This window comes from Aptenodytes forsteri, unplaced genomic scaffold (genome assembly GCF_000699145.1).
Source record: "Aptenodytes forsteri isolate BGI_AS27 unplaced genomic scaffold, ASM69914v1 Scaffold492, whole genome shotgun sequence".
NCBI lineage: Eukaryota > Metazoa > Chordata > Aves > Sphenisciformes > Spheniscidae > Aptenodytes > Aptenodytes forsteri.
This window is the reverse complement of record NW_008794172.1, coordinates 253,927-265,044: the sequence shown is the minus strand read 5'-3', so window position 1 is coordinate 265,044 and position 11,118 is coordinate 253,927. Positions and strand designations below refer to the sequence as shown.

The 11,118-nt window shown below is 38.0% G+C and overlaps 1 protein-coding gene across 2 annotated transcripts; it reads left to right on the top strand.

The window, feature by feature from the left end:
• Positions 1-5,656: 5,656 nt before the first annotated feature.
• KRT20 (keratin 20) lies at positions 5,657-10,939 on the top strand. Of its 2 annotated transcripts, none has more exons than XM_019472995.1 (8): positions 5,657-6,079; positions 6,855-6,937; positions 7,154-7,310; positions 8,463-8,624; positions 8,707-8,832; positions 8,988-9,208; positions 10,383-10,430; positions 10,849-10,939. In XM_019472995.1, exons 1-8 carry the CDS (start codon positions 5,657-5,659, stop codon positions 10,937-10,939), a joined length of 1,311 nt encoding a protein of 436 aa, XP_019328540.1. The 2 variants fall into 2 exon arrangements, with proteins under 2 accessions (XP_019328540.1, XP_019328538.1); XM_019472993.1 differs by lacking the exon at positions 10,383-10,430 and adding an exon at positions 10,151-10,191 and having other exon boundaries at positions 10,842-10,939.
• Positions 10,940-11,118: the final 179 nt, after the last annotated feature.

The following is an 11,118-nucleotide window of genomic DNA, read 5'->3' as shown; positions in this document are numbered from 1 at the left end:
ATATTACTTTAAACATTTGGCCACAATAGTTATGCAAAATTTCTTCTGGATATAGGACCAGAAAAGTAGGTAATATGTGAAATTTTGTTATGTAATATGTGAATTTCATTAACCATGTTCAGGTTCCAGGATGGATTCTCTCGTTGTAGCAAATAATGCGTAGCTTTCTACACGTAACTCTTTTAAGAAGGCATGTGGTGGCCTCTAGTGACAAACAGGTATATACACATTATGCTTCTACTCCAAATGCCACGCAAATGGGAATGCTATGACTAAGCATTACCACAGGAACCACTCCTTTTGATATCTGTGCCTTCTGGGAGACTCCTAAGGCTAGTGAACAATTTTTAACTGGAAATTTCTGTTGAAGTATTTGTGTAATGGACATTCCTAAAAGTGCCCAACTTTCTCAAGGGGAGTACTGAGATGTATTTTTGGCCTGTTTTCATTCTTTCTTTTTTTTTTGATACCTGGTTGTCTGACACAGATCCTGAAGCTGGGACAGTATTTCAGGTTCCTTCTCTTTACAAAGCAAGCAACCCATAGTTTGCTTCTGGTTATACAAATACTGGGAGAGGGGATGCCATGTAGAATGTACTGAAAGGATGATTTACCAGAGTGGTCCCCAGACAAAAAGCTGCAGTCACGCAACTGCCCAGGCAACTCCTGACAGTTATGAGTGCAATTCCACCCTTGAAAAAAAATTAAGTTTTTCTCCTGGTTTGGGGGTTCCAAGCGTGATACAAGTCAGGTCCCTGAAATCACAAGGATTTTTTTTTTAAAAGCTAACAAAAAAAATCTACACAAATGTGGATACATGCAATACAGTGTGTTTGTACGTGTCTTTTATGGCGTACTATCAGCGTGTGCATATATTTGCACAGGACCATGAAAATTGTATTTGCTTACTACATCATATAAATATGTAATATTTTCTCATGGACACTGAACTATTCCAGCATAATGGAACTGAGAAAACCAGTAAGCTGAAATATTCTCCAGCCTTTCTGGTTTTCTCATTCCATTGAGACCTGAGTTGCACATAATTTTTACAAGGGAAAAAGATCTGCCTGGTAGTCTTTTAGATTATATTAGAGCTGATATTAATGATACTTTTAGGGGAGAAAAAAGAGAAGGTTCATTTGTATGGCCTGGAGCTGTTATTGTTGGCACTGAAATCTGATTCTACTCGAGAAGAGCAGCTAAGACAGGAAAGGCAGCTCCTGACTTTCATTTTCAACCTGCGGTTGGGGAAGGATGTAACACATTGTCCTATGGACCACTCCAAGATCTGGAACACTTCTTTAAGTATTGTACTATTTAAAGTAATGTTTTAAATTTACCTCTCTGGTCAAAAGCTGAAAGCAGAAAGAAATAAGGTGTAATGATTTGATGATTCAGATATTTTCATTGGACAAAAGATAAAAAGGAGAGGGAAATGAGGAAAAAATACATATGTGAGGAAGACAGTGTAAGATCTTGTGCTGCAAATGTTCAGGGCTTAAGTGAATCCAGTTGAGTTAGTGACATCATCTGGACCTTTCTCTTGTCTGATCACATTCAGCAAAACACAAAACATCTTTCTTTACTCTTTGGAGAGAGCAGTCTTCAAGGGTGCAGCATTTGCATTAACAAATGTTGCAAAGATAGTTTGTTTTCAGGGTGGAGAATTGTCCTAAGTACTTTTTTTCACTCATTCAGAAAAATCTTAATTTAAAATCTGCTATTGGCTCACATCTACATTAAAAATTGATTCTGATTTTCCCCTGAAAGCTCATCTTACAACTGCTCCCTTGGTTGTAAACCAGTTGTATGGCATAAATCATGAAGTAATTTATTCTCGCAAGTAGATTAAGAAGAGAAAGAGGGGAATTTCTCAGACACAGAAATATTGAATACTGGAATATGGCTGGAATATTGAACAAGGAATTCCTCTTCCTTGAATGCACTTTGTACAGTGGAAGTCCTTTCAGGACTGAATTGTAAGAGATCTTTCAGATTCAGATTCTTATGACACAAAATCCAAACTGAGATCAGCAACATAGTTACAGGGACTAATAAACGGGCATTGGATTTCACTCCTAGAATGCATCACCGCTAAAGAATGAACTAAAAGACTTGTCTTTAAATCTTTAAGTCAGCCAAAAGAAAAGCATATGTTCCACCTAAAGGCAGCATAAACGCAGAACCAAAGCTGGGTGTGTCTTTTTTCCTTGAACTCTCAAGACTGGTTAGTAAAGGTGAGTAATACTAAATGGCATGCACATGGTATCATAACCCTGCATGACTTATCTTCATTGCTCTCTAATACACATTAAAATTCTGTCACACAGGTGAGATTTCTTCATTAAATCAAACAATTTATTAGTGTTGCTATGAATGTTTTATTACAACTACACACAAACCATTCCGACCAAGCACGTCACTGAAAGGAAGTGTCATGCATGAATCCACAGACTGTCCTCTATAGAGTATTCACAACTGAGTCTTGAGTTGGAAACTGCACTGCTGAACTAAAGCATCAGCAAAGCATTAACAGCACTTCTTTAACATTGATCAACACTGCAGATATCAGATAATATATTTTTAGGTTGATCAACATCTATTTAGATAGCTTACTGTTACAACCAATGCAATAAAAAAAAAAAAAATAAAAATAAGGCAGCCCATATTCTTCCAGATAATACCTGGGCATAGTTCAAGAGGTAGTGGAGGCTGATGACCACTCCCAACTGACAGCTGTACTGCTTTGTAGATTTGAGCCATGACGAGCCACTTGCCCTTCAGCCAGTCTATGGGCCTTGCCCTTGCTTCATTTACTGGTATAGATATAGTCTTTGGTGTTCACGCTTGCAGTTTCCAGTGATTTATACAACCATTCAAGATACATTCCATGAAAAAAAAATGTATTGAACCAAAAAATAGAAGCAAAACCCACCGCTGGTATGAACGATACCTGTCCTGATCTTAGTAAATATTCTTGCAAATATTCTAGCTTATTTTTTTGAATAGAAGCATATCTAAAATGGTAAGACTAAAGAAATTGTCAGTAAACAATTTGGAGAAGAAAAGAAAAAGAACGCTAAGAAAATTCAGCCCAACGTCTTTTCATACTAGGTGTGCATGATGCTATTGCTCTGTGCTTCCAATTGCATGCGCCTTGAACACTTTTGCTTAACAGTCAAGAAAATTCTGGAAGAAAAATAATTGTTGAAGGTTCAGCTTGACCTAAAGTAGCAGAGCCAGAACACAAGGCAAATGTCTGACCTAATCCTGATGTCCACTTTAATTCAGTGGACACTGAATATAAATCACTGTATAAGGTGAAGTTAGAGAAAAGTTTAGAAATTTTTATGTACCAGTGAATTTTATTTCTCTATCAGTTGGAAATGTATTTTTATGTTATTCTTACATTTCTAAATAGCATCCAGCTTCTGTAAATTTCAAAGACCTGACATAAATTTAACAAACACACAGAACTAGCTTTTGATCTTTAAACTATGTAGCTGCTTCTCCATACGGAGGTGGGATAGTTGTGAATACAAAGATTAGGAATTTGACCCACAAAATCCAATCTAGACCTTCGATGACATCTTTTTGCATTTATAGGCAAACATGAAAGCTAACAAATAACCTCTGTCATTTGCTCAGTAAAAGAAAAAATGGAATCTTCAAGTGATGTTTAGAAAAAATACCATCAAGGTAACATGGAAACTAATGTTAATAAAGCCTAAGAAGACAAAGCAGAATGTTTACTCTTAAATAGACTATTATAAAATAGTGTCAGAGATCTAGGCAGTGAAATATATAGCCAAGAGACGTAAGTGTAGCACGATCTCTTGCTGTATTCCTCTTACAGCTTTAAAGGTGTAAGCTCTGCCCTGCTAACATGATCAATTCTTACTCAGTCTGAATATTTTTAATGAACAAAAGTTGACCCACATTGAGTTTCTACAGTGACAGTCCAAATTATATGGCTAGCGTACTTTGGTTTCAACTGTCATAAATGTTTTTCATTACCAGTTACACCCAAAGAAGTTCAAGGTCCAAAGACAATTCACAGCATCCTCCTGCAAAAAAGTTCTGCCCTGAATGCTGATCACTTTGGTTTGGAAGATGCATATTTTCAGAATAGCTAAGTATGACAGTTTAACTCTTTGCCTTGATCCAATACTATTTAGACTAATCTGTAGCACGGTAACTTAAAAAACTTTGCAGTACTGATTCCCTAATATCCCATGTTAGGTGTTCTCAGAAACCTGAAGATGCTTCCAATATACAGTTTAATGCCTCCAAAGCTTAGTGTCTCACCAATTTCCTTGCCCCAAGGTTGAATATCAGTATGTACAGTGGCTGTTTTCACTAATACAAGCAATATGTGTTAATTGTTCTACCTGACTAGCTGTACATTAATAATACACTAAAGTACTGTCAGTGCAATGCCGCAAGGAACTACACCTACGTACTGTCCCAATGCACACCTGCTACCTGCTTTCCTGCAGCACTAATAACCCCCTCAGCAGTCAGTTTCTTCCCTTGCTTTCCATTTTATCTCTGCATTTTCTGTATCAAAAGTATACACCATAGTCAGTTTAGCAACCTCAGTACAATTACAAGTAGGATTGCTGGGTTTCTTCATGCACTGAACAAAGGCAGCTGATTTCCTGCTAATGAACATAACACCCGGGTTTGTGACAGAACGCCCAGCAGTGGAACTCGTTAGCTGGTAGTCTCTTTGTCTAGAATATTGATGAGGCAGGAGGGATACTTGTTTTGCTTTAACTTAGGCCACACAGGAGGGCTGGAAGCTAGTTATGCTGGAAGCTTAAACTCAATGCCTCCTGTCACTCTATGGACCTCAGCATGTCATACGTGAAATAAAGCGGGCAATGAAGATTTCCAATATTCTTGTTCCTATTACTTTATTTATGGACAAAACAATACTCTTTCTGCTTAATTTCAACTGTATTGAAAGCTAGAGTTCAACTTGTAACGGTTGTCTAATACTAAATGAATGCATATTCAATGCAAGCTAACTACAACAACATTCACTTCCCAATTACAGTATGCATATTGTTTTGTGCTTACTATAAAATGAATTAACATGGTAACTACAGATGCCTCCTTTCTAATAATTTATACACTGTTCTAGACTGTCCTGAGGCCCAAACTATTGCTTACTCAATAGAAATATATACTTGATTGCAAATATAAATATTTTAAGTCTCTTGTCACATACGGTCAACTCATTTTAATTTCATACACTGCACATGGGGGTAAGAATCTACTTGTTTGTTCAAAAGGACTATAGAGAATATGGCTGCAGGTATACTGTTATAAATGATTCAACAGTTTATTTGTGTTTTATCTTTTATTCAAAATAATAACAAAGCAAGCCAAACTACCTGGGGAGTTTTTCTCACAGATGAACAGATGAAAACCCCTTTACATTATACGGAGTGTGGGGACAATATGCTGTGTGTTATTTGTGCTGACACCAGTTACAGTGTGTGTCAACAGAGGTGGGGTTTATAACTACTGTGCTTCCTCTCTGAAACACAGTATAAAGGTTTACAGAGCACACACTGCCCTTCACTTCAGCTGCTCTCTGTCTGTGTAGATTTAGCTGTTTCATTTCAGAAGACAAAGAACACAAATGGCATTCTCCAACCGAAGCTTTCAGTGGGGTACAAGCACCCGCTTCCAACCTACTGCACCCAGCGTCAGTGGTTTAAGCTCCAGGAAAATGGCCATCCAGAAGTTGCAGGCACCTAGTGTCTATGGGGGAGCTGGTGGCTATGGCACCCGCATATCTACCAGCACCAACTACGGACAAGGCTTCGGTGGGAACTTCCAGCTTAATATTACTGGTAATGATGTGCTGCTCACTGGCAATGAGAAATCAACTATGCAAAATCTAAATGACCGTTTGGCTTCGTATCTGGAGAAGGTGCACTCTCTAGAAAAGGCAAACTCCCTGATGGAAACGAAGATCAAGGAGTGGTATGAGAAGAACACCACAGACACAAGGCATGACTATAGCTCATACTTTAAAACAATTGAAGATCTCCAAAATAAGGTAAGATATCATATAGCCATCTATAAATATATGAATTGCAATTATCAGGGAGATAGATAATAATCTATTGTAGAAAATGTACTTTTCCAAATTGCAATTGTCTCAGCTAAGGAAAATAAATGCTTTATTTTGATCAGATACAAATTAGTGACAGATTTTACATAATTTGTAACACTAGATATATGTCTGCAGATGTGAGTAATCTCATACATGAAAAATCTTTGAATCAAAATTAATTAATTCTAGTCTATTTGCCTTAGGTAATTTTAAACAGTGAAAATCCTGATAGTAATTTACATATTTAAATATAGTTTAGCATCTGCGGATTTCAAAGTGGTTTTTTAGAAAAGACTGCCAAATGCTCAGAAAAAATAATAGGTCACTACTTGAAATAGTACATTACCACAATAAAAAATAAAACACTCCCACAGCAATCAGCTGACAGATTTGTCAAATTATGTTTCCAGTGAACTTCCATGAATCTTTCCCCTCTTACTTTTCACCAGTTCTATTTCCCATCCTTTAAAAGCAGATCCCTTCCAGAGAGCACTTCATCCCAATATTTTATATATCTATTTTATGACAGGATAATTTGCCTTTTAGAAAACCCTAATCCCTTCTATGCACTTCAAAGGGAATTTAGCTTAAACCTAGAGGACTAATAGACAGCTAAAGTTAAGCAAGATGAAGCCCACATGCAGTATTGATTTCCAGAAATGGATCTAGTGTGCATTTATGTGTAATGATTCATCGCTTTTCAACCATTCCTTTTTAGATAGGTGCTGCACAGCTGGAAAATGCAGGGCTTGTCCTGCAGATTGACAATGCCAAACTGGCTGCTGATGATTTTAGACTGAAGTAAGTTCCATGATTGTTTCATAAATTCTCTTTCATGCTCCTCTTATTCATGAAAGCTTCTAGCTATTAGTATCAAAGCTGAGAAGTAAACATTTTCTAACATAAAGTTGAATAAAAAGAAAAATTTTACAACTAAGGCTGTAGTAGTTACCAATTCTAACATTTACATCAAAACAGTTGCATTTTCATGATGACAAAACAAGCCTTATTTTACAGGTATGAGAATGAACACCTGCTCAGGCAAAGTGTCGAGAGTGACATTAATGGACTGCTCCAAGTTCGTGATGACTTGACTTTGACAAAATCTGATCTGGAGTCACAGATTGAAAGTGTGAATGAAGAACTAGCTTTTCTTAAGAAGAACCACGAGGAGGTGAGAGCAGCCAAACGCTGTCAGGGAGAGATTTTTTTTTAAGTGGCATACATAAATTCAGCCTGACTAGGAATAATGAAATCTTCATGGTTAATCTGAAAGAATATTACACTTACGGTGGGATTCAGCTCCAGATTAGCCCATCAAAATTTAGATACCTATTCATATATTACCTATGTGAATGGGCCTATGGTTCTATTATAGTCAGCTGAGAGACAGTCAATAAAACAGACATAGCCTAGAGAGTGATTCAGCTCACTGTGGAGCAAACACCTATTGGCTGGTCAGCTGGGACACTCTCTGGTCTCTACTGGTTGTAACAGGAGCTCTGGCTCATGCAGAGATACCTACAAGTTAGATGTGTGTACTTGGTATCTCCTAGGAGTCTAAGCTCAAACTGAACCTCACCTGTAGCATTACATTTATAGTTTCAAAGACCTACAAAGGTAAGAATGTTACACAACCATTGTTTATTTCCCCTTTTTAAGTAAAGACACAAACTGAAATCCTAAATTCAAAATTACTGTTAACAAAATCTCAGTTATGGCCTATGTCCAAGCTTTCCTCTTAGTGTCACACTATCAACTTCAAAAGTGTAAATTTCCTTGTCACATTGCAGAAAATATGTTCTTTAAGCACCATATTAGAAAGATCCAACTGAGAAAAATAGCCAACCTAGCCATCCACTTAACACTGTGCTGTGCAGGACTGAAGCATTTGTATCGTTTCTGGAAGCAGTATGACTGTGTGTGGCACTAACTGACATCCAAGCTATTAGGTATCAAAGGCTGAACAGCTCCAGAAACTAAGAAGTGAAGGTTTTCTTTAAGAATAATTTGTGGTTTAGGAGTTGCTACCCCACAAAAGTATACAAATGGGAACCATGACTTCTACACTCATTCCATAGATCTGGTCCTGAGGAAATCATCTTTTTATAATATGTTTATCTATGATATAGCATTTATTGCTACAAAATAAGTAAAATGTTCTAACGTGAAGTGCACTAAAGAGGATTTACAAGGCGATTAAGTTATCTTGCCCTGAGGTACTATTTAAGAATTACTTCTGTGTCTGTAGATTTTGAATTTGCTTCCAATATTCAGGATCGAAAGTTCCCTGTAGCTGATGCTAATACAATCCTCATTGCTGTAGGATGTTGACAGACTGCGCAAACAGGTGGGCGGCTCAGTTAATGTAGAGGTGGATGCTGCTCCAAGCACTGATCTTGCAACTGTTATGGAAAACATGAGACAGCAATATGAAAAAATGGCAGAAAAGAACCATCAAGAAGCCAAAGAACAATTTGAAAAGCTGGTAAGGCCAATTACTTAAACATCAGCAAGAACCTCAGTCACATCTAGTTGCAGTTTACAGTCCCTCCATTTTTGCATTTCAGACAGAAGAACTGAACCAGGAAGTAGCAACCAACATTGAACAGCTGCAAGCCCAAAGGAGGGAGGTCACTGACCGGAGACAGATCTTTCAGGGTCTGGAGCTAGAATTACAGTCCCAGCTTAACATGGTAAATAATAAAGAGTACCTGAAATAAGGACTGTGTTTAGTAGACAGTTACACAGATAAATATAGAAACTGAGAGGCTTTTCAATCAAAATGTTATTTTAACACAAAAATGTATCTTCTTGAGTAATACATCTCTGTTCTTTTCATCGGCTGTAGAAAAAGTCTTTAGAAGACACTCTGGCTGCAACTGAAGCACGTTATAGTTATCAGCTAAGCCAAATACAGGAAGCAGTTGCCAATTTAGAGGCTCAGCTGAGGCAACTCCGAGCTGACATGGAGGGTCAGAATAATGAGTACCGTATATTGCTGGATATCAAGACTCGCTTGGAGATGGAGATCGCCACGTACCGCCGTCTGCTGGAAGGAGAGGACAGCGGGTGAGGAGATACACGCACTTTGTCAGTTTAGTTTCGTATGACAGCAAACATTGCAAATACTGTCTATATTCATGGAAAGGGAAAGTGTAAAATCTGCCACTTTCCAACTGGGTTGGGGGGGGCGGGAAGTCTGTTGCCCAGTTCTCAACTGTAGATTCAGAGCAGGCTGCAGTTCGTGCTTGGTTTCAGAAGCTGCTGTGGAAATTGGTTGAGTTTGTCTCTCTCAGCCTCTGCATAGGTATATACTGTCACTCTTTGTAAGCCGAGTAGCTGGATAGATGTTCACACTCCATAAGCATCAGTAATTCAATTTTGGATCAACTTGTCCATAACTGTAATGACTGTAGCTTCTGCAGGCCTAGGCTAACCTCGGGTAGATTTTTTTTAACCTGGTTTAGACACTGCAGCACCTAGTCACACTAGAGCAGGCACTCAGCAAGAGCATATTGACCTTCTCTTGCAGTCCATGGCAAGTTTTGCAGCCTGCACTGGATTATGCTGTGCTCTACCTGTGTCACTAGCAGCCAAGCTACTTAAAAATTTGAAGAGGTGCAAGTGAGCTGACACTAAATGTTCAGACAGTCCGGTATCCCATATTCTGTAGCGAAAAGAGCAGACATCTATGAAAGCAGGGCAAGCAGAGAGCAGTATTTCCCCCCAAGATTCTGCCTGTTCAGCTGTCCTAGCTCAGGAACTAGATTGGGCATATCTGCATGAGCTGAAGTCATAGCATTACAGAAATGAGTCTGCAGATTAATTTCACCTATAGCTTACGCTTAGCAAGTTGTACTTTAACAGAGAAAACTCATTTAAACAGCTGGTTAAATGTCTTGATGAAAGGACATTGCCTGTCTTGATTAAACATACAGGAAACATACAAGGATGTTTCTTCAATATGTTAGGCGCCATATATTTATATTTTTTAATTTGTAATTTGAACAGACATTTCCAAGTGCATGTACCTACAGCAGAGCTTGAAAAAGGTATGTCACACCAACTTCCTTATTTTTTGATGGCTGCCTGTTGAAATGTTATGGAACTAAGTAGCCTGATATAAACCAACACATTTTCAGAGTAAATAATCAACCAGTGGATCTTACATCAAGAAAGCAATCAACTGTATGAATAGATAACCTATAGACTGTTTTTATGTATATAATTCAGGTGCCCAAAGTAAAACCACAGATTCCTCAAAGAGCCAAGAGAACGACAGAGAATTATTGCATTACCCTCTGGAGGACTTCAGAAGCATCTGCTTCTCTCCGCTGACTACACAGGGAGACTAGGCTCCTAAATAAAGTGTCTAGTTTAATAGCAAAAATATCCATTTCGGTGTAAGACTGTTCCTAGGTTTTAGGTCTACAAGTTTGTGCTAAGCTGAAGCAAAACTGTCAGGAGGGATAGAGAGTTATTCAACACAATGTCCACTATATATTATGGGTAACAAACAGGATGTTCAAAGGAAGAGAAAACATATCCTGTATACCCCAAAAGTCTACTTCACAGTAACTGTGCATTGAAAAGATGCCTTTATCTATTTTCTCATTGGGGGAATTGCTGCTAGTACTACAGTAATAATATTCTGTCAATATACATTGCACTTATTTAATTCTCTGTTCAATTTCATTACCAGAATCAAGTAAAGTTAAGAAGATCAAGACAATTGTTGAAGAGGTGGTTGATGGCAAGGTTGTCTCCTCTCAGATCAGAGAGACAGAAGAGAAGCTGTAAATGGCACCAGCAGAGAGGAGATGGCCTCTGGGCTTCTTGGAGCTGATGCCAAAACTAAAAGATTAAACTTTATAAAGAATCCAGTCTAATTCTCCCTAAAACCCAGAAGGGTGGAAAAATGCCAAACTATCAAATCTCAAACAATCCTCTCCTTTCCTCTCCTTTCCTCTCCTTTCCTC

What these genes read in the sequence shown, in the direction of transcription:
- KRT20 (XM_019472995.1), top strand. Translation starts at nt 5,657, where the DNA reads ATGGCATTCTCCAACCGAAGCTTTCAGTGGGGTACAAGCACCCGCTTC. An exon ending in GCTGATGATTTTAGACTGAA is followed by an intron (nt 6,938 to 7,153) that starts GTAAGTTCCATG and finishes CTTATTTTACAG; the next exon opens with GTATGAGAATGAACACCTGC. An exon ending in AAGAACAATTTGAAAAGCTG is followed by an intron (nt 8,625 to 8,706) that starts GTAAGGCCAATT and finishes TTTGCATTTCAG; the next exon opens with ACAGAAGAACTGAACCAGGA.